Source organism: Meleagris gallopavo, chromosome 12, assembly GCF_000146605.3.
Source record: "Meleagris gallopavo isolate NT-WF06-2002-E0010 breed Aviagen turkey brand Nicholas breeding stock chromosome 12, Turkey_5.1, whole genome shotgun sequence".
Classification (NCBI taxonomy): domain Eukaryota; kingdom Metazoa; phylum Chordata; class Aves; order Galliformes; family Phasianidae; genus Meleagris; species Meleagris gallopavo.
The window spans coordinates 6330786-6358039 of record NC_015022.2 but is presented as its reverse complement, the minus strand read 5'-3'; the positions used below and the strand labels follow the sequence as shown (position 1 = coordinate 6358039).

At 39.9% G+C, this 27254-nt stretch overlaps 1 protein-coding gene across 1 annotated transcript in view; it reads right to left on the bottom strand.

Annotated features, from left to right (window-relative positions):
• RORA (RAR related orphan receptor A) overlaps positions 1-27254 on the bottom strand; it is a 56836-nt gene that overhangs the window by 21803 nt on the left and 7779 nt on the right. The window contains exon 2 of the mRNA XM_031555217.1: positions 1524-1677. Within this exon, the coding sequence (XP_031411077.1) occupies positions 1524-1677 (154 nt within the window). The remainder of the gene's footprint in view (positions 1-1523; positions 1678-27254) is intronic.

Here is a 27254-nt window from a genome sequence, read left to right as displayed (position 1 = left end):
TGCATTAAGATGAAGCAAAAGATAATACAGTTGGCAACTTTTCTTCCCTTCAGCAGTCTGTTCCTGTTCTGCAACAAGCCATGTTGAGAAAGCCCTGTTTTCTGCACAGACGAGTGTTAGCATTATGCTAACCTCAGTCTGTTGACAGCGACGCCCATCAGGGATCCTGAGGCAGTCTTTCAGGTATACCGGTCCAGACCATTTAAAGATTAAAGGGTCTTGAACACTGAATGTAACTTCAAGGTCTTCTATTCATACAGCTCAACTGCCCCTGTAAATGTCTGCCACTTTGCAAAGTTGATGTGTAATAAATGATGTTGAGCTAACTGCAAGAAACTTTATTATCAAATGCACTTTTAGTGGATTTCCTAATTTTTTCCATAGCAATAGCTGTCAAAAAGGCATGGTGTGCAGTCCTGGATCATTTTAACACTGGGCATTTTTTCTTCCTTTTTACCAATACTTCCACGAGATTGAGAGAATCTGAGAATGAAAACATTAAAATCTTCCATGAAAAAAAAAAGAAAAAAGAAATTGCTATAGTGTGAAAGCAAGGAATTAACTTCTTTGAAGATTAAAGGTAATATCAAGCATGTCAGGAGAGCATACTAAAACCTACCATAATTTCTGAAATGTAGATTATTAGTAGAAAACCTATCAGCATGGGACTCCTACACATACTTGCATAAAGAAAGCAGCAAGCTACAGCACAGCTGTACAAACTGTCATTCCCAAGCTAGTGCTGTAACTCTGTACTAGTAACAAAAAGCAATGATTGGCTTCACAGCACTCTGGACTAATGCAAGCATTGTCTGATACAGTTCTTGGTTGTGAGGGACAATCTAAACAAAACATATGTGCTTCTAATGTAATCCTTTTTCACTAGAGCTTCTAAAGGTACAAATCCAGAAAAAAAAAAAAATCTTAAACCTTAACACGACAACGAGTTACGCTGCAAGAAATAAGCACTGCTCACAGTGCTTTGAACATACATGTTTAACACCTGTAGCAAGTGGAATTTGCACAACATCTTCCATGCAAAACAGAATAGGTTTTTAACTGTAGCAGGTTGCAGAAGAAAACCAAGAAGTCAGAAAGCTCTCACCATAGCTATTTCAACACAGATACGCAGCAATTTACAAAGCAAAAAAATGGAGAGGGAGAATCAAGAAAACCACAACTCCCTCTCAATTGCATCTGCAGAACAGATATGCTAGAAGTGGTTCATCTTTTTATGCTTCTTCAGCTTTTACTGCTTCTTCATAGAGAGACAGTTTAGAGCACATGCAGCAAAACTGCATGATTTTTTAAACCTGTCTGTGGGGAGAAGGTGTGTCACAAAAATGCCTCTTAATAACCCAAATGAAAACAGTACTTCAGACTCACCAATTGATTTCATATTCTTTGAAACGAAATCTACTGATTCAACTTCCAAGTAATAGTTGCTCTTTAGAAAAGGAAGGAAAATAATCACTATTCAAAGGCCAAACACTGTTTCAAAACGTATTTTTTTAGACCCTTACCTTGCAGCCTTCACATGTAATGACACCATAATGGATTCCTGATGATTTGTCTCCACAGATCTTGCATGGAATAATTTCAATTTGAGCTGCAACAGAAGCACACAACCAGTTAATTACATTTTCTTTTAAACACCTTATAAAAGCATTCCCTGATCAGCATTTGTACAGTGAAAACTAATAACCTGCTAAACATTATACTGCATTAACTATTCATTGCTGAACTCCGAGGGTCCCCTAGAGCTTTGGACTAAATTATGGCTGCTCATTATATAATAGCTTTTGGGTTATTAAAATGGGTCATTTGAGAAGGTGTTTAAGAACCCACAAGAAGGCTGGAATCAGCATTTCAAAGCCAAAAAGACTCGGAGAGTTCACAATTTGGCCGAAGAGCTAGGAAGACACTGGAATGGTTTCTTCCAGTCTTAACTCTGGCTGTAGCAGGTAACTTTCAAGTTTGCCCTGCCTGAAAATGAATGTAACTTCTTTACCAGAGAAGTCTTGATCATGCCATCCAGCTCACATGACTGGCCAACACAAAAGAGAAGCACCATGGTAAATAGTAACCGTATTTTACACAAGAATTCCAAAATTCAAATAGCTACACTGAATAATCAGTATGCATTTGTATATTAGATTCCACAGAACAAATGGGGGTGAAAATACAGCAGAAAATACAGCAGTATTCTATTCGAAACACAGAAAACAAATGAGATGACTTAGTCTTGAAAACGCCATAGGAAGACATGATAGGAAAGCTCTGATTTTTATTTTTTTCTAGATTTCATATATATACGTAGCATATGTGATATGCTACGTAATATAGCATACGTAATTCGGTTTACTGTGTGACAAAACTCTCTGTATGTATGCCTAAATCACAACTCCTCAGGAATATCTCTTCAGCTGCTTTTTCCGCGTATCACTGAAGTTATTTTGCAAGCCAAGTGTCTTTTACATAGCATCATACCAAGGTAGTTTCTAATATCAAAGACCAACAGTCAACATTTTACCTATGCTTGCATGTGCTCTCACAAACATACATACCATGTAGATAACAGAATCCTAAGAATGCACTTTGTGTCTTGCAACTGTGTTGGGTTGGGCTACATTAATTTTCCTGAACCAGATTACACTGAAAGGGAATACAAACACAACTCTAGCTATGTTTCTCACTGTGTGATTTATTAAACATCAGAAGTGCAGTTAATCTCCTGCGAGGAACTGAAATCCATTCTCAAGATGCTTGATTGCCTCAGAGAGCCTTTATTTCATCCAGTTTATGGTTATCCAGACTGTGACAACACATAAAATCACATCTAAGATAATGCATTCGCTTAGCCTTGCTGTACTCTCAACAAGGCATTCAGAAAGTCATGTCCACTCTTTGAAACACTGTATTTTACATGCCATTAAATCCCTAACCAACTGCTTGTTGTTAACAAGAATCATCTTATTATAACAAGAATAATCTCCTAGTACTTCTCTGTGCTTCACTTCACTGCAGCACAACACCATAGCTCCAGGTCAGGCCAAAACGCACCCTCAGTTGACTGCACAGCACTGACTGTGCTACAACACTACTTCAGAATATTCTCCAGACTGTATCGAATGCAGTGAACAGATTACCTGAGTAGAAGAAACCCATTTGTTCCTAAGAACCTAATAGCATCTGAAATGCTCTGCTGAGGAAAGCAGTACCCAACAGCTAAGGGACTACGGTGTTGTTTGCCTGGTATTTTCACATCAGCAGCTTTCAAAATATTTTTGTAGTACAAGACCCCACTCCACTCACATCTGCTTCCATCATAAAGATTTTTGCATTCTTGACATTGAATCCCACACCCTCCTTGCAGTGACAAAACAAAAGGCTGAGATTAAAATGTCTGTTTAGGATACTTAAGTAAACAAATACCTCTGCCTTGCAGTCCTCCAAAAAGTGTTTTCATTTCACCTTGCTATCAGCTAACACATTAAACAGCATGAAGCAGGAAGTGAAATAATAAAAGGGTGAAAAAAAAGTTATTTTATTCATTTGTTCCATGCATTAATCATTAGTAGTGCATCATCTGTTTACAAACAGATCTTATGAGCAGAAAGGGGAGTATAACTCCTCTTCCCTCACTTAACATCAACGTCACATTACCAAATTGAATAACAGACTGAAATTCACTGAAGTTCAAAATTTGTGCAATGTAAAGTTCAGATTCAAAGAGAAATCCCATGGGTAGACTCTGGAAGAGATCTGTTGATTCGCAGTTATGCCTATTCAATCTCTGATTGGTTTTCTACTCTGCTACAGGAAATCTCTGGCCTTTTCCAACTCCACTGACAGCGTAATAGTGATAAAGCTCATCTGGACAGCTACATGGTAATATATTTGTTCACAATTCGCTTTTATATCCATAATTACTGCCTTATTATGAAGAGGTATGATATAATTGGATCTTGTTTATCTACAATCTCCAGCATATTAGCTAAATCATCCATGAAGCCTGTCTATGCAATCTCCATCTCTTAAGCAACAGGAGATTTGCAGAGTATTTCTGAAGGAATGTAACATGCCTTCAAAGTCATGGCCTAAAGCTAGCTCACTAATAGTCTAAAAGGTGCAATAATTAGTCCCAAATGCATTTGCCAGGGTGTGTTATTGTTGGAAGAGAATCTACACAGATTCACAGTCTCCATCTCTGTCAGTATGTGCTGACCACTGGCCATATGAGCAGCGACACGAAGTCCAGAATCATTTTAGAATTCCAAATTTCCTAGAGCTTACTGCACCTTCAAGGTGCACACAGCATTTACAACTACAACTTAATGTTTCACTTCGAGGTACAGAACAGTGGGATGAAACTCAGAAGCATAAATTACTTGGGACTGCCACAACCAATTGTATTACAAATTAATGCATGGAAAGACATCAGATCAATTACTGCTCTACGTGGCTGCCTTTGCAAATCAGCTCATTGAAATGGAATCTCTGTCACAAGTTCATACACTTTCCATATAGCATGAAAGGACTTAGATACTTTAAACTTACTAAATGCAAATTGCCTGTGCCAAGATTATGCATTTTTCTTATGAGGGTGAAAATATTTTCCCCACTTATAACTTTGACATGCAAATATGTACTTGCTAAAACCTTGTTCTTATGCAAACAAGGCAGGTGGGAAATATTTTTACATGTCAAGAATATGTTCCAACTTGGTTTCTCACATTCCCTGAGTTACTTAGAGCTTCCTGCCGAGTTCAAATTAATTGTACCTGTTCTGTGCTTACCTATATTTATACAGTATGTTTTCCAAGATTGTATAAAATACTATAATTCATGTTTTAGACTAGAATTAGCCTAAATTACAGTTTACAATTTCTGTCTCCAGAGGTGGTGCCCAGGCTGTTTCTGGTTCATGCATGACCAAATTATTTCTTAAATATCAAATACGTCAGAAAAAAATAAACTCTTGTGGTTGCTTAGAAACCGCTAAGATACCCAGGTGACAGATGTCATTTGTATTTCTAGATTAAAGGCCTGAGAATCTTTCACACCCTGAAATAACAGTGCTCCACAATACTCCCAGTGATGTCCTCTGCCAAAGGCAGTAATGAATAGGAAGAAAAGCCCAAACAAGAGCAACTAATACAAACTTAAGCACAAAGACCAACCTCAAGCACTGAACAAATTGCTAGAGAAATAGCTTCTGAGGGAAACAGGTAGCCCCGATAAGGGCCAAAGGCAGTTGAGTATCAGAGGTAGTAATTGCTATAACTCATGTCAAACACCAGGCAAACTAGTCTTACAGTAAAAGGAATCTGACATCCATTAAGACCTCTCCATGTATGTGATTTTAATATCATGGACACGTCCGGCAGTCTCCAAGAAATACATCCCCCTTCTGCTGTGATACTGTGTGCCTGCATTTTACAGCAGGAAAACTGAGTGCAGACTCTTTGGTCTGGTCATTATCAGACAAAACAGTAACTTGAGTCCAAGCACTGCAAGGGAAAAAATGTTTTGTCCACTGAACTATTCTTCCTTCATCCATTGTGTCTTTACCTGGCAATTTTCTTAAGTAGCTCTGGTATGCTTAAATTACATGATTATCTCCACCTAATTCCTAGTGACCATGCCTACCAGACAACCAGAGGGAAAACTAAACAACATCTTTTGTTGACGTCTGTAACAGAAGAATTTCCCTTATTCCTTCCTACTCCAGCTTCACTTCTTTCCCTTCCCTGAGCTTGCCTGCCATTTTCAGTCTATCCCCAACCAGCCCCTCCAGATAGCCTCTCCCTTTTTACTAATTATCACATCATGAAATGCTGCTTTGTTGTTTCTCTGGTTTGAGCAATAGCAGGAAAACTAATTCTGCACTGACAAGGAAATGTTCTGTATGAGTTCACTGTAACAGTTCCTTTCTTTCTGACTAGTTGGGCAGACTTCAGTCAGGACAGGGCACTGTACAGCCAGGTAAAGCAAGGAGCATCTTTGTCCCCAATTCTGACATTTAAGTAGAAACACACTGAGCCTCAACACAGGAAAACATATTATCAGTTCACTCGGAGGAAAACACTTTTCAGACACCTAATTAAGGTGTCTGAACGGTATGTTTGTTTCTGGTGAAATATTTGTCTAGGAATTTATATATATATATATATTTAAAATTCCTCCTCATATTTTCCCAGTGTTATTTTAAAACTGTAAGTTCACACAGATCATGTTATATTTTCCACTTTGGAACAAGTATGAAACCTCAGGTTTGATTTCCTGGGAAAGACTCTTCAGTGCAAGCAAAAATTCGTCCCATTCTTTCATGTCAGGTGAGATTCACCTAGCTGACCTGAGCTATCTTGAAGGTCAGGTAATTAGCTCACGTCATTGTGTTGGCTGCTGCTAGAGTCATGAGGAAGGGAGAAAGAAAAAGAATGGGAGGAAGCAAGATAGAGAAAGCAAGAGAAGGGGCATGATTCATCTCATACAGGAGAAGGGAAATTAACCCCTTAAGTTGAGATGCCTCCTCTTCAATCACCAGAAGTAATTTACTGATAACTAAATTACAAGCCTAACTTTTAGAATGTGAAAGTTAGGTGCATTCTACTGCCTCTTACTAATTCCGCTTCTGTTTTCGGAGTTAAAAACAGCATTTTCTGGAAGGAAAATTCATGTAGGCAGTGCTCCTTTTCCCATACTGCAGTACATACAGGGCCAATCACTCTGTGCACTGACATGTTTAGGTAAGAGTGCCCCTTGTTGGCTTCCACCTTTCAGCTCTCCAGATACAACATGAAGAAATTCCAGGTGCATACCCTCTTTTATCACTCAGTTAAGTTAGTCTGTCAGACTGGACTTTAATTCTTAGAAGCTGCATGTTTGGGCACTGAGCATCCTTCTCAGATGGTGAAAGCACCATGATTGGAATTGCTGGCTGAACCGAACATTTTGCTCAAGGCTAGATGTGGCCTGCAGCCAGGACAGGAGGTGGGATCTCCTGAGTCTTGAGGTACTGCTTGAGTAGTTATCCCGTCTTTTGCTTCAAGAAAATTTAAATTGCCTTTCCTGAATGTGGCTTACCATCTCTGCTTCAGAGGGCATGCAGAATTTTGCAGCTAATTCAGAAGGGCTTTGAACAAAATAGGATACATACACAAATTGGGCTAACTTGCTTCTAAAGAGATGCAGTCTGTGCCAGACGACATTGCTAGTGCTGTTTGTAAGTATATTGATTAAATTAGGAGGCATACATATTCACTGACATATTCATACATATTCATTGACTCAAACAAGGGTACTGCATGTAATGTGGTATTTAAAGCAACATAATATCTGATCACAAACTGAATTAACAAGGAATGATTTTACTATATAATATTCTAATCTTCCTGCATTTTCAGCTTCATTACCTAAATAATTTGCTCTGTCATGTACCCTAAGTAATTTGAGCTGGCTGCAAATTACTTGCCTCTGAACACCTGCAGCTTACAAACACTGCAGTTCCACTAAAGTAAAAGCTAGTGGCAGCACAGCTCTGCCCATTCCATTAATACGTTATGCTAAGTGACCATCTGTCCACTCATATATATTAAAATATTTAAAGCCTGTGTACTTCTAAGGCTGACATCTGGTTGGTAGATGTCTGAGGCACTTTTAGAACACATTGTTTTGATCAATAGCTGATGGAGACAAGCTCTATTTATTTTTTTTTTTTTTTGTCTGTTCCTTGCATGCAAGGTCTGTTTATTCTATGTGTATGTGTAATCCTCCATGTAATGGCATTTTGGCTATGAGCAGGACTGCTGGATATTATGGTGGTGTAGCTAGTAATAAGTCATTGCTGTGAAGAAATTAAAAAACCTGCTATCCTAGCAATCTGTGTCTCACGGTTGGATTTTCTAGTGTCTAGTAAGGTTAAAATCACAGTGGCTTTCTCAGCTGTACAGCTTCTCTCAGGGGAGTATTACTAGGCTATCTTTCTTCAACTGTCATAAAACTTGCAGGAGCACCTCTTTGGGATTGCCAATTCTCTCCAGCTTACCAGAGGTTCAAAGTTGTTTTGGAAATGAGGAAGACTGGGGTGATGGGCAGAAAACTAGACAAACACAACAACCTCTCCAAGCCTCGTTTCCTTAGGAAATCACGCTAATAATAAAATGAAATAAACAGAGGGGTTATACTGGTATGAATCCTTTGAAGTCCGTGGGTGTGATGGGTGGAGCAGAAACGAACATGGCCGAAGTACTAATTAAAAGTAAAGTATGAGCAACACCTCAGACACACAAGGCAGAAATGCTGCAATGCCAAGGCTAGATCTCTGGGCCTGAACACAGCTGGATCCCTACTTAGTAGGTCAATTGATAGTGTGCAGCACTCTATAATGCTAAAAACGTTCTGCTTCAGAAAGTATTAAATGAGATGCATGATAAATAGTATGGAACAACACGAGCCCCTTGGGGCTTGTAAGACTAACTTTTAGGAATAAATCTAATTTCTTTCAACCTTTGTTACTGATCTGGACACGTCAAAGAGAACAGTGCTGTAAGAGTTCATGTTCTTATGCTCCGGTCATTTACACTTTTGCTTATTGCTCTACTTCAAACTTGGAAATTTTACTTGAACATTTTCAATGGAAGAACCTAAGCTTGCTCTTACATTAAGCATGGGCTTCAACAGAGACACCTGAACACATAATGACAGGAGGTTCTATGGAAAATAGTTTAGAATCTCTAATCAGCACAGCTATTCCTGTGAAGCTGTTGTGGTGAGATCTCTGCATTATTAATGTTATATTAAAATGAAAAACTCCGAGAAAAACTTTAATAGACCATCAAAATATTCTTAACCTCTATAATGAACAATTAAAACAGAAGGAAGTTCCCAACGCAAAATTTAAGACTTCTGCAACTATGTAGAAGCACAAACATGCTAAAAACTTCTTAGAGGAAATCAGAGAATGTCTGTTCCCTCTCATTCGTGTGTGCAACTTCAAATGATTTTTGTTTTCCTCCTGTACTGTGTAATAATCTTATCTCTCTCCACAGTCTTGACTTTATCCATCCAGAAATACTGTCATCCTTTTTTGACCCCCAAATGCAACTTGTTATCTCAACATTTCTATCACCAAGCAACTGAAAGATCTATTTTTTTCCTTCTGTTTTTGATGAAAAAAGACTAGCAATCTGATTTGCAGACTTGATTTGAAAACTAGATCATTTGATTTCCCTTGTTGAAGAAATGACAGGTAGAGATAATTCTAGCTTGGGACTATGAGCACACTATGAAACCATACCACAGAGCAGGATATAATGTCAAAGCAGTGAATGACACACTGTGGCTTAAAAAACCAGGACTGCCCCATCTGGACATGTTCTGTTGTCCAGGAACACGGGATACCAGTTTTTTGGAAAGCCTCTCATTACCTCACAGGGCATACAATTAAAATCTTAGTTTGTGAAATCAAGCAGGTTCTGAAAGCTCCATTTTTGTTACTACTTTCATGAGCTCACATAGGAATCATGTGGATGGCTGAAATACAACCAGGAGTTGAACACAGCAGCAAATTATATAATAATGATATAAACTCTTTTGAGGATAAGATAAAACTAAGAAAGACCTAAGCACCAGCTCTGAATACAACTTGTGCCTTTTTACAAGAGTCATTCTTTAGACCCCACACAAGTAACAAGACTTAGTATCCGAAATTAACGGGAAAGGACAAGAATGGAGAAAGAACAGAATAGATTTTCTGTGCAACATTCTATGCATTTCAAACCAGAGCATTTTAAGACCGGTTTGATTATTTCAGCGTGGTCAGAAATTATTTCCACATTAAATGAAACACCATGATTTCCCTCAATATTTTGGCTTTTCACTTTCTTGGTGCTCAGTTGCTTATGAGTAAACAACTATTTTATTCCCCTCTCCTTTGGCTGAAAATTAACAGTAGATGTATTGGCTACAACAAAGACGGTTTGGAGCATGATTAATTTAAAGACTAGGCTAAATATACTCCTTGTTAAGTAAAGCAATGCAGTACAGCAGGTTTTCACAGCAGAAGAAAACACACTGACACTGCAATCATGTGATTCTCTTTAATGAAATGTAATATATTTTATTCAGTGCTCTGGACTGCTTGTCAAGAAATAGATACTATAATCTTCACACTAGTGCTGATTTGCTGTGTGAATGGGGACACCAGTACTTGTCTCATTTTCTCTATCTACGTAATCAGGATAATCGTTCTTTATCTCTATACAGCTATCTTAGGTGACTGGTGTGCGCTGCCAACTATTACATCCTGGTCTTAAGACCCAAGAAACCAGTCAGTAGCCCTCCAAACAAACACTGTTCTTCAAATACCTGCAATGTTTTGCGCTGCTTATGTAAATATTGCCACAAAACTACAGAAATAGTACTGACAGTTGTCTGAATGTTCTTACTTTTTAAAAAACTTCTAAAAACAAAGCTTACAGTTTTAACTGAACAGCAAGAAAAGACTGCTCTTGACAAAATTACACAAAATACACATTTTAGGAGAAACCTAGGTGTGAGCTATTACCAGAGTAACTAACAGCACTGGCTGCTTCTTCTGTTCTGATTTGCTGCTGCGTTTATTCAGTGAGCAGCAAGTTAATGTTTACGTCAGTCCACACTGTATGTATTTTTTATAGGATTCTCACCTATGGTAGCATCTTAATATTTTTTGTGCTGTACAAAAACAAAGAAGAAATTACCAACTGCTTGCCAATTTTAGGCAACAGTTCAGCAAGTCAGCCGAACACAGCTGCGTGCCAGCACAATAGCCTTTACCTGGATTGTTTTTCCTGGATTTCAAAACAGTCTGAAATTGTCAATACTTTGAATGCAGTCATTTCAGTCCCTATTAAAAGGCATATAGTTATACTGCATGACAAATTATGAGATTTAATTAGTTGCTAGCTAAATTGCACTAACATTTACTAAGGAAAGATCTTTTACTAGCTTTTCGGAACAATGGTAAGGGGGGGGGGAGGAAAGGGGTGGCATTTCACTTCACTTGCAACACAGTGTCAAAATTACTAACAATTTCAATTAACACCATGACAGGCTCCTGAAATGTTCAAGAAACATTAGGTCAACGAGGCTCAATCTGACTGTAGGCCATGTTGCATTTTCATTCTTTACACATATGCACACAGCTCTCAGATCAGTCAATAATTCCTGAATGCTGCTACGAGGTCCCAGGCAGGTTGTCACTGGTTAGCATTACCCCTACCTGTTTTCCATCACAGTGCCTGAGATTTCTGTTACACTTACTATTCAAAACCAAGCCATACTGCAGTTCAGTAGTTATTGACCCAGAGAGAGCAATAGTCAGTTTGGAAAATGGAATATGGAAAGCAGCTAGAAGGTACAGCAAGATATTCCCTTCCCAATAAAGGAAGTATCCCTTTAAACAAAGAATTTTGTCATGATTCACATTTGTCCTGCCATTTCGCCAGGCTGCAAAAATTTTATTAAGGGTTTGGCCTCTGCATAAATTGCAGGATGTATCACTGCATGTGTATTGAGAAATAGCATTTTGTATCATTAAGTTAAAACCAAACAAATGTGGCTGGTAAAGAAGCCACTTCCTTGCAAAAGAGATGTACTTTGATGAAAAAAACACTCAAAAGCTGAATGTACTTCTAGAAGAAAAAATAGCAGGAAAAAACATTTCACCCAAACTAGAAAAGCTCCATCATTCTGAAGAGACTGCATTTGCATTTTTAAGATTTTTTATTTTCTTCTTGGCTATACACAAATTTGATGTCATTAAAAAGGCTTCCTTTGATGCTGTATGCCAAGTGGAATCATTAGTTTCTCACAAAGGTGTGCTCTAAATGTCTAGTTTAAATTTTCATTTTCTGATGATTCATCTAAGAGATGAACAATAACAACCAAAACCAACTTCAGAACTCCGAGCAGTAAAAAGCCTTCTAGCTGCATGTGCTCATTTTTAACTCCCTCCAAAACCTCCTGTCTGGTTTCAGATAGCAGTCAATACTGCTGCAAGTCCTTTGAAGTTCTGCAGCACTTGGCTACTAGAAGCTCACCTACTGAAGCCCAAACCAGAATCCCTCAAACCTCACAAAAAGGACTTCTTCTGAGGTCTGTTCAGTGTTATCCTAGCTGACATGGGAATGCTTTTTTAAAAAAACTATGGATGCTGTTCATCACTCCTGCTTTTAGTGTATACGTGCTGTCCTGCCTTTTCACAGCTCCTCTGAGTTCCCTTCTGATTAATGAAACTACTTTTAGCAGTACTTCATTGACCTGCGTGAAAGTTTCTTGGTGGTCCTTCATTTTCATGAAGGAGGGCCCAGGACTGCCCATCTGTTAGGGACTGAGGCAAGCTGCTGGAGGGCAGCCTGCCCTGCCTGTTTGCTGTTGGGCACACATTTCTCTCCCTCTTCACAGAAAGAAATGCAATGAACTGCTCCCATAAACTAGACCAGGAGGGATTAATGTCAAGGATCTATCGGAGGAGATGGAAATTTGATAGGCAAAATACAGCAAAATAAAACCAGTCTACAGAACACTCTCAAAAACATTCCTGCTAGGGAAAGTTTAGTTCTCAATACGTTCTTTAAACCTTGCATTACAGTGCTGTCCTCCTACCAAGTACATTCATGGCATCTTCCCAGCCTTGGCCCCGGCTCTGTGGTTCTTATCTCCTTATCATGTCTGCATAAACTACCCTGTGTTTGAAAACCATCTTCATTTTCTGACACGGATGATGGAAGGAAAAAAAAAAAGTACTTGCCCATAAAAATGTTTTTGAAACTTACAAGCGTGTGGAAAGAAAAGGCCTAGTGTAAGATCTTCCATTGCCACAATTAATTAGCTGTTATTGCCTTCATTAAAACCCTCTATTACTTATTCATTCCATAGCACTTAATTTCCTGCCTCTCTCTGACAAAACTAACTGAAAGGTAGAAGATACAGCAAGTTTGTTTGCTGCTTTTAGTGCTTTCAACTTAAAAAGCATTTGAAGTGCCCTCAGATGCTGTGTACCTGCTGTTTTACATTAAAACATGCCTCAGTTCAGACTCTGCGGCAGCAAATATGCGACTAAAACTTATTACAACAGCTCTATTAGAATGCTCTGTGCACAGGATAACTCCATCATATACATTAAGGAAGCTTACAGTTAAGCTTCACATATTTAAACACTAACGAAGTCTACTTAATGGCAGTCTTCAAAATGACAGTGGCCTCCTAATCTGCTGGAGATAAAGAAGTGCCAAGATTAATGATTACATAAGTGCATCGCGGAGCCCAGAAATAATAATCAGCTCTTCTGTTGTTATTTGTGTATAAAGGCTATTAGAGTCATCTGACATTCCAGAATCCAATTTAAAGTTGTTAAACTCCTTTCATGTACTTACTTGAGGGTGGAAAAATTAGAGGTTCGAAAGGGAAAGGAAGGGTTTGATTTACTAATTCTTTTCCCTCTACTGATTTTGCTTTAAGCCAAATCTCACTAAGAAATGCAAAAAAATAAGCTTTAAACAATGCCTGGAGTAACTGATGTTGCTGCTGAAGGAATAATACCAATAAAACCCTAACATGCTTAGATAGCAAATTTAAAAATAATGACTACAAACAAAACAAGCAGTTATTCTGTATGAAAAGTTCCCATTGAACTGGGGGTTTCAGTGTCGTCTGCTGTGCAGACCTGATGAGTGGAGAATTTCAGCAAATCAGCAAGGTAAGAAACCAGCAACGCTCAGACACCAAACACCCGTCTCAATCTAGTAAAGCACCTGCTAAGAATTTACTCTGTATTCATACAAGCACAATACTGTTTTGCAGCTCCAGACAGCTCTTTGAAAATATGGCAAATGCAAGGGCTAACTGCAGCCTCACTGAATACTACACAATCAATTCTTTTTCTACTGAAATCATTTAAAATTCAAAGTAACCCCCTTTGTTCCAGACATCAGACTGAAAACCAAGTTTAGGGAAAAACCCAAATTGGTCATCTTCTCATTCCCACATTGCTCCTTTGGCTCCACAGATGACACACAGGACAAGACAGGAGAAGGGTGCCTATGTCCCCCTCCCCTCTGATCCACGAGTCCTGCCTCCCCTCACTGCTTCCTGCCAAGCGGGACAGCATGGCAGCTGGGAGCCCTGTCACCAGCCATGTGTGCAGCGGGTAAATGGGCATGCTGCACATCGCATGCACCTCTCAGGGGAGCAGGCAATTACAATCCAATTTGTAGCACAAATTGCTGCAGCCCTGAATGCAGAATTCCCCTCTGTCTTAAAAATGCCACGGAAAGAGCAGCAGAGCAAGCCCAGACTGCCAGCCAGGAGCGCTGTGCATGGCAGACAGACCTAAGGACCGAACCTCTGCAACACACTGTTGGTGATGAGCTGGGCCTTGGGCTTAAATGGCAGCTTGTGGGGACTGGGCTGGTCTGGGGGCAAGTGGCCCCTGGAGGCAACAGGCCCCATTCCCTCACAAAGATGCTAACTTTCTCTCCTTGCATCAAAAGAGAAGCAAGGTGACAGCTGTGATTCAAGCTAATGAAGTTACTCATGAGGATAGGTGTAAAGGAAGGACAGGATACAGGTTGTCGTGTCCGAGCTCGTGTAGCAGCAGATCAGAGGCAGGCTTTCTCCTTCCCTGTTGCGACTCCATTAGCGTAACAGCTTCAGTTGCTTGTGCAGCAAAACAGAGCCCTTATGGACTCTGCAAAAGCTTTTCCTTTATGGCTGTGTAGTGATTTTCTAGTGTTCCCTAAGGTAAAGTCAATTAAATGATAACTGCATCTGTGCAGAGAGTATTCAAAATGCTAATATCCCCACCCCGATAAGTCTTCAACTTTGCCTGCCTATTTATCTCCAACTTTTAGAAATTATTGCCATGAATGCTCCAGTGCCTTCACCCATTATCTTAGCAATCCTGCTTCTTCCTAACAAAAAAGCAAAAAGCCCCGCACATAATAGCTTTACTACTCTGACCTCACTGGGGGGTAAAGTGATACAAGCACAGTACTATCAGCTGATCTTCTGCAGTAGAGTTCCAGCATATTTTGCAGCTCTCAAAGTTCATTCAGCTTTTCTTCTAACTTACCCAGGTAAGAGGCTCACATACTCTAGAGAGCACGACAGTCTGCATCATGAGTTACCTAACACGATTAACTGCTCGGGGAAGCTACCGTCTTCAGTGTTGTGCCAGCTGGCCTTCAGATTCTAAAATTACATTACATTGTTATTCTCACACATGCAAGACAGTATCCTTACCTCAAGAGATGATGATTCATATTACATAAACATGGCCACATATGTTAAATGTTCCCATGTTTTTAAGCAGGAAGGAAAGCACCATAAGAACATACCAAGGCTGAAAAACATAGTACTGAAAACAAAGGAACCTGAAGCACTGCCTTATCATCAATGTCCATATGATTGTCTTAATACTTTACCTATACACTTATTTAAAAAAAAAAAAGCAAACATTGAAATTTCAAAATGATGCCCCTAAAAAACTAGAGAATGCTGACATGTTTTTCAAACAGGTATGAAAGTGCCATGAAGAAGGAGACAATCCTATGCTCCAGAGAGCCAGGCTGAATACACACACTGTGCAGAATGTAAGTATGAACAGAAAATTATCAGAAGAGAATGACAGAATCAATTGTTAAATGCGTTTGAGAGATTGCAAGAGAAGAATCAATTTGCTTCATATGGTCAACACAAGGTCCTAAAGGCCAAGAGACAACGGCAGGCAGGCAAGTAGTGAAAGGATTAGATCTGTGTTTCCTAAAACAAAGGAGGCTTGATAAAGGTTAGGAGAAAATAATAGAAACAGCACCTGTATTACTGTAATTATCTTCTGCAAAGATAACAAAAACCATTTGCTGACCTATGCTTCATCACTTTGTCAGGACAAAAAAAAACCAACCAACAACCTCATAATCAGAGTTGAATGAAGCTATGCAGTACTTTACTGAGAATGAAGCTGATAATCGCTAAACCCTTTCACAACAGCCTTTACTCATCACTCCTGATGCTGTTTCTTTCCATGCTTGTATTCTGCATGTGCCAGAAGAGAGACAAGAACACCAGGCAACTCAAACTGTTGAGAACTTTAACACTGTACTGTTTCAAACCACTCATATGCAGTCCATTGCCACACTGTCCTTGATAAAGAACCAAAATGTTTGACCAGAACTCCCACATTCCTACTCTCAGAAGAATAGCTGTGATTATCCAGAGCTACCAGGGGACAAATGGAAGCAGAGGTAAGTGGGGGGAGCAGCCAGAGGTCTGTGAATAATGGCAGCGAAATGGGAGGAAACAACTTCAACAAAGAAGGATTGTTGGCTCGGCTCAGAACTGAAGTTTCTCTGTTCCTGAATGGAGCATTCATAAGTAAAATAAGCTTCTTGAACCAAGCATTTCAAATTATTGTAAAAGCCACTTGATAAAGTGAAGAACTATTATTCATTTTGGTACTTGACTCTCCCGAGAGAGAGACAGCTGTTGTTCTTACTGTAGCAACTTACGAACCAGTTGTACAGCTGTAACAGTGCTCCTGGTTGTGTCCCAATCAAGCAGGCAGTTTCGTTCCAAACCCTCGTTTCAGAAAACACTGCTACAAAAAAATCCAAAGCCACTTCAAAATACCAACACATATGTTGCAAACCTTAACATCTAGGCAGAATCCACGTAGAAGAAATATGTTCAGGGGCTTCAAACATAAAGTTTCAGTTTTTACTTAAATTTCCGCAGCGTAAGTTAACGTCAATGAAGTAGGAGAGTCAGTTAGATTTAGCACAGGACCTGGCTCAGGGCACTGGAACACAGAAGTAAATACTAACCATGCTCACTCACACTGAGAGGATTAGATAACTACAGACGGAGGAAATTAAAACCACAACAAGATGACCCCAACGTTTATGATTTCCCCGTTGTACCAGATCAGTCACTGTGAATAACTGACATTGCAAATTGAAATCCTCAGATAAAAATAATAGTTTTACCTCTTTATTTCTCTTCACTCACACATAAATTGAGCAGGCTATCTCTGACAATGCCACGGTTTAATATTCTAAATGCACTATCTCCTTTCACAATGCCTGGAATAGAAACAAGCTGCTGAGCCAGATCCTCCAGGGGTGAAAATCAACATTGCTACACTGACTTCAGTGGAAGCATATTGATCTACACCAGCTAAAGCTGTGGGCCCTAGTGGGCAATTAGGTTTCTATTATATGCTAATTTAAATAATGTACCACAGAACATTTGCTGTACAATAAAGCGAGGCTACATTCTTCTGTGGAGAAGGACAAGCATTGGCTGCGGCATGGTGAGAGCTATGTATTCTGGTTTCAAAGAGCAGGATGAAGTTTCGGTATAAACTCCTGCTCATAACAATGTTTTAAAACCTGTAATTACTCACACTGTATTACTTCGGGAAGCCTGTAATTATTTTGTAAGTTCTTACCAATGTCTAGTCTAGCTTATAATTGCTAACACTGCCTCCTTCAAAAGAATTAGTAACTATGTTAAAATCTGGTTATTGTTAAGTTCCTACTGTACAGAGTGGCTGCGCTGTTACATTACAATCTGTATTCAGCACAGGAAGAAAAAAAATCAAACTGATCTGTGTCAGTTCAAGCCTGAACAAACTAAATGAGTACAACAATCCCACACACTTTTCTTTTGCTGCTTCTGTAATGCCTGGCAACAGGATTGTGGCTGCATCTGATACAGGGCAGAGTATCAGATTTTCTCTCTAGGAGGTCATAGCACTGAGGTCCATCTACAAGAGCCTCTCACTGTCCCGGGGAGGCCTCGTGTGCCACACAGAAGATGGAAAAGCAGAAATGTTTTGGGCTTTTTTCCCCTCCAGCCAGAGACCTTATGTCACAGCCTCACTGACAGCAAAACAGTTCTTCAGGGTCTCAGCTGTTTTAGGGGAATCACGGGGCAGTTCAGGTGGAAAGATACCATCACTCTTCAAAAAAGTATTAACAACAGTTGTTAAAAAGTCTGTTCTGTAGCATTTTCTTAAATGTGGGAAAAAAAAAAAAAAAGCTTCTTTTATTCTAAATATTTGCCATCTCTCTCCTGCCTTAGTCATCAATAGGCAAGCCATTGGCATGTCGAGGTCCCTGCCTGAAGTCCCCTACCTACTAGACTTCTGATACAGTCAGGATGAGGGCATCATTGCACACTGGCAGTTCTCCTACATTGCAACTCTTCAAGCAAAGCAGCAGGATTCAATACATGGTTTGTTTTGAAAGCTAAAAGCACATCTCAGAAGGGCAACTTGGAAGCTCTCTGAATACCACTTTTGGGAGAGGGATCAGCAAAGCAGGACATTCTCCCTATATGTGTGACTCTTACATCAAAGTCACAGCAGGAATCTCCTTGAGATGACACTCCAAAGGCTTAAAAAAAAAACACCCACACACCATTTTTATTTGTCTTGTTTTCTAAGGATCCACTCAGGGTTACATGGGCTGATGAGAGGCAAGGTTATATAGGCTGATGCAGGTCCAGGTGTTGCAAGGCAAGATGTGGTAGCAAACTGCAACACTTAAATTACTCCCTTTGTAAATGTACTTATCCTGGTAATAGTGCCTTTCTCCGGTTGCACTTAAAACTCTTCATAAACAGTCTAATTTCAAGCAGAAAAAGTTTGTATGGAGCCAAACACTTTTAATGTTAGCAGCCACACAAGAAAAGCTTGTCACATAGGTCACATGTAAAGTCATCACAAGAACACATCTGCACTTCTCAGCTGCCCCTTCGCCTTGCTTTGGGGAGGCTCTACAGACACGGTGAAAATACCAGGTTTGCAATCTACACTTGAAAGGAGAAACTACAAACTATTTTGGTTAAGGTTTTGATGCTGTTTGCATTCCCACTAGGGAAAAGAGAGTACACAATCCCACAAGGCATTCAGCAGCAGGTACTAGCCACTGCACGGCACTGTCCTGTCCTTTCTCTCCCTGTTCTGCCACTGCCACAAGCTTGATAAGGGGCTCACACTGTTCTGTGGTAGATTAACTTCACTTTGAATTGGTTCCCTGACTTAATTCCCTACATGGCAGCAGAGATGCTGCTTGTGCTCATACAAGGGAGAGGTGTATCCATTTGGCCCTGCTAGTCAATGGCTGGTTTGAACGCTCAGACAGCTGAGCCATTGGCCCGGTAATCAGCAAGAGGAGGCAAAGGGGGTAGCAGAAACGAGGACAAGGAACACAGGTTAGTTTTCCAAGAAACAGAATAGTCTAAGAATAAGTCAGTGGTTTCTATGGCCATGATTGCTGTGAAACTTCAGGCACGTCACTCACTTGATGTGTCAATTCCAGCTGTGAAATGAGGACAACACTTTTTACATCACCCAAGTGATGTAAGTTGAAAATTAATGACTTGGATACTCTGATGATGAGGGCCAAGTCAGTACATAGCAAAGAGAGAGGAGTGATTAGTGACAGGGAGGGGTGAAGGAATCAACGTATTATTTTTGGTGAACTGCTTCCTTGGAGGATAAATGAGAGTAACTGCTACTTACTTGATTGCAAGGAATTGAAAGAGGTCTCTGTAGCTCCCTTGTGGGTGGACAACTGAACAATTCAATAGCTATGACCTAATTTTAGTCAGAGACCTTATGTCACAAGGAATTTACAGGGAGGTGTCTTCTGTGTCCAAATAATAATTGCACTGTGAAGGATAATCAACCAGTATTAACTCAGCCATCCAAAATTCAGGAATAGACTATATCCCACTCCCCTTTCTCATATTCCCAATTCTGAAATTTCTGACTTTGATATCCCACCTGTCCATGCCATCAGATTGAAAGAAAGTCTATGAACATACTGCTCCCAACACCAGTCTAAGAAAAATGTTATAGAAGCAGAAATGTAAAGGTGGCAGCTGCCATTAGAATCAAATCTCAAGTTCTGTGTGATATAAATTGTGGACTATCAGCGAGTGGGCTTTGTACAACACCCACACATAGCAGCAGTACTTGGAGGCATCTCTCTTCAAGCTTTCCACTGTTGATTCGTGAGGAGCCATCGTGTTAGACTGCTATTGTTTCAGCAGCTTGTTTTCCTTGCAGCTAAAAACTGTCCATTCTGTCTAGCCTGAACTGTCCTACCTTCTCACAGAGGAATATGTGAAACATTGATTCTCCTCGTGCTAATACAGGACTGCTACGACAGGACTGAGATGATTTGACAAGGACTGTTTGAGAGCCTGGGCACGTCACAGAACTGTCGCCAAATTATGTGTGTGCCTAACTTCTGTAAAATGCGAAGGTCTCACTGGAAACACAGGAGTTACATGATTAAATAGCATCATGAAGCTGGGCTTATGCCCTTCTGTACATCGGTTTCAACCTACAGAATATTAGTACTGGAGAATTTTTGTCTGTGAGATCCACTAAATACTGCAGAGTGCTTAGATACACCAACAGGAATAGCAGCCACGTAAATACTTCAGTGGGTAAACAGCACTTCAAGTCTTACTGAGCTTACTGTATCTCCTTGCTACATTAGAGAGCGTATATACTCAGAAGCCACATACAGACAAACAGAAAAGAAAAATCCACCGAAGCTTTGAAATACCAGTCTCATGATTTCAGATCCTGCCTTTATTTTGTAACCTGGATCTAGCTCTTGAAAAGCTCTTGAAAAAGCATAGCACTGAAATTCCTTTTCCTCTTCTCTGAGCCCGGGGATCAGGCCTAAACAATTATTATGAAGTTGTACCAGTGGTTTAAGAAAGTCAGAAAACTAAATACTGCACTGTCTGGATTTGCACTGAAGACCAAGTCAGGCTGAAGTCTCTGCAGTCTGGTAATTTGCAAATAAATAGCTAGGAATGCATAAGCACTATTAGGCTTCCAAAGCAGATCCTTCCAGTTTTATGGGCAGAGTAAAGCACCCGGCAAACTGTACTCAACCTCAAATTCTTAGGACTGCATCTGCTTTTGTTCAGCTCTTTATTTTCTGAAAATCTTGTGGTCAGGCAATGAAATGTGAATCTCTCAATTCTTGGCTATGACACAGGCTTCTTGTGTGGCCCAAGCCAAGTTTCCTAAGCTATACTTTGGTCCCTGAGTTGGGAAACAGGTAAAGCACAACCCACAGTGATGTTTTGTGCATAAATTAACTCATGGAAGCCGGTTTTTCAAAGAGTTCACTAATTAACATTATAGACAGCCCTATAGATAAAGAGATTGTCAGAGGGCTCTGTCTGGCAGCCCTGGCAAGGGGAAAGAGCACATTCCAGAACCGATGATAGGATCTGCAGACGACTCAAGAAAACCAAGCTTACTGAATTCCACAAAGATAGCTTTTAAGAATATATATATATTTCTTGGTAACGTACTGCCATATGGATTTCATATAACATAGGGTATATAACATTTCATATAACATAGGGTATCTCCTGCATTTAGTTTTTTCATTGGAATGAGATGCCACCATGGGAAGTTGTCAGCACAACTTATATATGGTATGTTGACAAAATTTTACTGAATTGGAGGAATACGGAAAGATTTACTTGGTGTGGAACAGTCTTATGTTGGACACACTGTGTTCCACAAATACACAAGTCTTATCTCACTGGAGAAAGCAAAAGTTCTACAATAAGCACGTTGATTGTGACAGATCTTAGGATATAAGCTCATTGGGCAGATGATTTTTCATGTGTTTACACAGTGCCTACTGTCTGGCTGCACTTGAAACATTTGTGGTATTCGACAAAACTTAATTTTCTAAGTTTCACATACCCATTCAACACCTAAATATGAAATTCAAGTGCAGTAAAACAAAATACAGCTTTCACACTACAGTGACCAGAAACAGACTACAAACAAGAAGGAGCATTACTTGTTACTCCAGCTACACTGACAAAAGAGGCTGGAATGAGAAAGGACTAAACCACGAATGTTTATTTTAAAAAATTATATAGCATAGACAATCTTGCAGTCTTCACTATCACAAGCTTTACCTAATGAGAAGTACTGAACCATTTTTCTCATTCTGTAACAAATATCAATCCAAATAGTTAACCCTGAAAAATAAAAACAAGATAAAGTTTCTATGAAGGCTGCAGGTATGGTTCTCAGAGGCCACTGAAAAGCAACTGTACAATTAGGAGGTGAAAAGCGCTTTCAAAAAACAATGGAAACAATGGAAAATTCTGATGTAAGTTACGGCCTAACACACACACCAAACAGTTTGAGCTCTCTTTGAAACGTAGCAACTTAGTGGTCACAGGAACTGAATATTCATTTGTTGCCTTTGATTTGAAGACCATATTTCAGTACAGGAAAATGGATTTTTCACTGCTGCTGTGCACCAGTGAATTCACTTCCTTCATTTCAATATAACACCTCACTATACCATTACATGAGCCTATGAGAATCCCCAGAACGCAGGCAACAGATGACTACTTTCGAGTTTCTCAGTCAGAGCTCAGGTTAGCTTCATGTTTGTGTTGTGTTTACTCACGGGTGGTGTAATTAATCTCTCAAAAGCTTTGCTGCATAATTAATGACATTCCAGATCAGCGTGCTCCAAGATTATCACTAAGTTTAAAGAAATAAGATTCTTTACAATTTTGTGACCAATATATCAGCAACATTACTCTTTCGAAACACAAATTCAACTTCTTGTTGTACACAGTGTTAAGGAAGGGAGGAAGCCTGTCTGATCCTTCATGCTTCCCAGAACTGGAAATACAGTATTAGAGCACCTTTGGGGTTTCCCACATATCTTTATACACAGTTCTATGGCTGGGACTTCGCCATCACTACGCTCCAGTAGATTTCCAGCCTGTTTATATCCTAGAACAACTGAGTGTAATTTATCTTCCTTATATAAAAAGAATGCAAGTGATTACAGAGGAAATACAATCACTGCGAAGCTGTAACTTTTAAGAATTTGGAATCAATTCTGCCAGGGCAGGGAAAAGAGCTGCTTGCCAAAAAGAAGCTGGAGAAATGCCACTTTGAAATTAGACCATACATTTTTGGAATATCAGGGTACCAAAGCAGCATTTTGCTAGCGATGGTACAGCTCTGAATCCTCCCTGTAAAGCAACAATACTGAACTTTGAAACCATTCAACTACTTTGCACTTGCCTTAGGGAGCATAGCAGTGGGGAACGTTTTGACCAATATACTTTTACTTCACAAGCGGAGGCAGCAGCAAAGAGCCAAATAACTATTCCAGGCAGAAACTGCAGCCCTAATGTGGAATAACAGGGCAGCCGGGTCTTGATGTGCACGACTGCCTGAGCAGCAGAGATGAAAAACATGCATTAGCAAGCTGGGCAGTAATTTTCATCTTGGACCTTGAAATATAAAGCCTTCCCTAAAGTGAAGTGAGCAGTTGAGCGCAGCCCATGCAAACAAAGGCTTCCTTAGCCCCTTATCTGATGTCAGTGATCCTCTGAAATTAGGTGTTACCCAGGAAGAGCAGTGGGAAGGTACAGGACTTGCCACTCCTAGGTGGTACCTGTCTTAAATACATTCCCACGGTTTTTCAGTCACGTTGCCAGAGAGGAAAAATAAACCCAGGGAGGCCAGCAGCTCCCTGAGAAAGCTGTGAAAAAGGAGTTATGGCTCGCACTGTCTGGCACAGCAGAGAAACAACCCTCTCCTTTCACTATGTTTCCACACAGTCCAAACACACAGGGCAGCAGGTACGGCCCTGGAGCAGGAGGGTGCCAGGCTGATGGCAGCACTCCTGCACAGGTAGGAGCCATCAGGGAGTTGGCGATGACTTGTGCTGTGTGATTTATTGCTGGGCACTGTTCCCAAATGTGTTAGTGAAGTTGCAGCCAAAGTTATGCACATCCCTTAGGTCTTGTCTTCACTCGGCCTAGCCAAGATGATCAAGCATTGTTTTCAAGCAAAACAAGGATGAGATAGATGCCATACAATATTCCAGTTACAACCGATGTTTACGTTTCACTGTTCTACTACACTGAATTTCCAACTCTCAAGAATTTAATAAAAAAAACTACAAAACAAGGAAGAAACATGATGAAGTTTAAGATTTTTAAAATATTCCTGAACTGTTCTATTTGTTTTGTTTGCTTGTCTTCTGTAATTCCAAGTAGTTCTTAATCACATTCAAATGAAGCAAAATGACAACATGAAAGAAAGCAGCCAATGGATTCAATAGTTCATGGCACTCACTTTCTTGAAGATCTTTTGAAAACCGAGAGTAGACAGGACAAATAACTGTTAGAACTGAAACATCTACTCGATCAGCTGTGAAGCTCTGGGAAGCAGTGATCAAGCCTAAGAACCCTGTCAGGTTCCTGTAAGCAGCCTGCTCAAGTTTCACGTACCAGTGAGTGACAAAGAAACATTTCTATATAGTGTGATCACCGCACACGCAGACACTCCTTTTAGCTCTAATTAGTATTAAAGGAGAAGCTATATTCGTGCTTTGACCTCTACTACAGCTTTGTATCGTAAGAGACACAACAGCTCCACGCAAGCTGACTGATGATGGTGTAAGCACTTCACTGGACAGTTCTGAGAAGGACAAAAATGATGAAGCCTTTAGAAGAACAAGGAAGCACACATGAATGATTTTTTGCCATTCATAGGATACTGTCCCTGTATCGTCCACATGTAGGACTGACAGTTTCTGAATGGAGTCTGAAGATGTCTGTTTCAGAAATTAGATGAGCCACGGGTTAGATGCATGGAAGAACAACATATTTCCATGCAATATCAACAAGTACAAACACCAGGAATAATTTTAATGGCAGCTGAGAATTAGCTAACTTTGCCCACCTGTTTCCAAAAACCAGAGCAGGACAAAAGAGAGGGAAGAAACACTATAAAAAACAAAGCATTTTCCAACTTGAATTATGCTTCTCATGGACAAGCGTAAAGTGCACGCTATCAGCAGTCTGTAGTTTGTCCAAAAACTGCAACAAGTCCATGAAAATAGGAAATTACACCCAGAATTGCTCGCAACATTCATGACCGATTGATTTATCTGGTAGATTTCAGTAGATTTAGTGGCCCTCAGTAGATTTAGCCACCTCTGGGAACTTCTTTGCAGAAACTCAGGTGGTGAATATAAAACTGTACCTTACAACAAAGTTCATCCACGCTTTGGCCCATGGATCTCTACTTTCTAGTTTTTCAGTCTTGCATTCTACCTTGCAATGCAGATGTGTTACCAGACATTATGTTAGTTTACAAAGCTTCTAGTTACTAGGCAAGCTCTGGACATTCAGAATACAAAATATGCAGAATGATGAAAGTAAGGTTTGGTACTGACCAACAAACTATTCTATGCTCTCAGCTACTCATTTTCACAGTGGGGTGCACAAGACAATCCATCGGGGTACAGGAAGATCCCTTTTGATCCCTTTTAATTGTATTTTCAGTGCATATATACATGCACATAATATTATAATGTGCGTGATATTAGTACATTAGTGCATGTGTATAATTTATAAATAAAATATATATATTGGAGGGGCATGCTTTTATTTTTTACACTGATAGGGCTCTGTAATCAAAACTGCTGGGAGACTGCTGTTCTAAACAATCTGATTTGCATGAAACAACATCTGATAGCTACCTGCATTAAGCAATGTGTCCGCATCAGGTTCTCCTCTGTAACACAGTTTTGATTTTGATTTCTCCTCTTCAGGGAGAAATAAAGGCAAGGGCAGGTAGAGAGTTTGTCCACCACTGTCACTATAGTAGAGGTGAGGAACCATGGTTTTGGATGAGCATCTGGCACATACATACACAAACAAATAATAAGTACATTCAGATAAAAAGAAGGTCCCTGTCTAAGGGCAATACAGCAGTGGGATGTCCTTTCATGCTTTCCCTGCTCTATTTTGGTTCCCAAACTTGTTCAACACACCTTACTGTAATTCTCTTTCTGTATCCTTAACACATAACTTTACAATGACTTCCGTGTTTTGTTTAACAGCTTGTTTAAGAGTAAATTCGTACAGATTCTTGCTTCATGCTAGCTCATTTTAACAAACTCACATTTCCTAAGCAATCCGTGAGCAAAGAGGGGATTTGAGTGGTCTCTTCTAAAAATCCATCCTGTGGATGATTTGTTATTAATCACACTTGTAACTAGAATGGTTTGTATATATTCAGGGAGCTCATCATAACAATTAGTCATTTTAGCAACGGCAGCACCTTGGTATGTTATTTCCACTGCTCTTTCCTGCGACATGCAGAATCTGAATGCACATCCAAGTGATGCGACGACTAGGCATGAATTAAGTTTCTTATGTGCACCAGTGAGCCTCTGTTGGAGTCCTTAGCCCAGACTGTCAAAAAGTGATAAGAAAATCAGAAATTTTTCAGCGTGGTGAGGAAGAATTGTGGCTCTACAAAGCACATGTGAATTCTGGTAAATGGAAAGACAATTAAAGCCTTCTACAGACACGGTATCTGGAGCTGTCATAACCTCTGGTGCGCTTGGAGCTATTTCAGAAGGCTGCTGAAGGAACAAAGATCTCTTGAAGAACAGGGCATAAAAGTTAGAAAGGTAAAGCACATAGGTGTTCTAGGGGCCCACATCTTTCATGATGATATGAAACAGACGGCTAAAAAGGGAGTAAAGGTGCAGTTGTGTTGTTACCCTTAACTATACTGATAAAGGCATTAAATTGGCACTAGCAGCTTGCTGTCAAAAGAGAGTGAAAGAAGAACACAAGAAAGTGAATTAGAGATGAAGAACGTTGACATAAAGGAGGAGAAATGAAAGAAACGAAATGAAAGAAATGAGGAACTAGACAGCAAAGAGGATCAGGCAATTACATTGCACTTCAGCAAGATGACAGTACTGCATGCAGCCCGTGTAGTCCCAGGGAGACGTGAATTCCAAGAGGGAGGATTCTTACATCCACCCAAATGGAATAGCCAAAACAGAAGATTGAAGATGGAGACTGCAGTAGTACCACGCTTCAGTCTAAAAATATACGCAGTACTCATTTCCCAACCTGTTTTTTACAGTGTTAATCCTCCTTGGTGAAATTAAAGTAAAAAACTTTTAGAATGTTTTTTTTTGGGCAGAGAATGGAAGCTTCAGAAACTGAGGCTGGGAGATGTTTAAGCAGCACAAACCCCAGCAATCAGCAAAGCGTAGGTTTGTTGTTTTCACTCATGCTCCATACTCCAAGGGCTCACCAAAAATTACGTTAAAAATCATTGCATTTTGGTTGCATCTAGATTT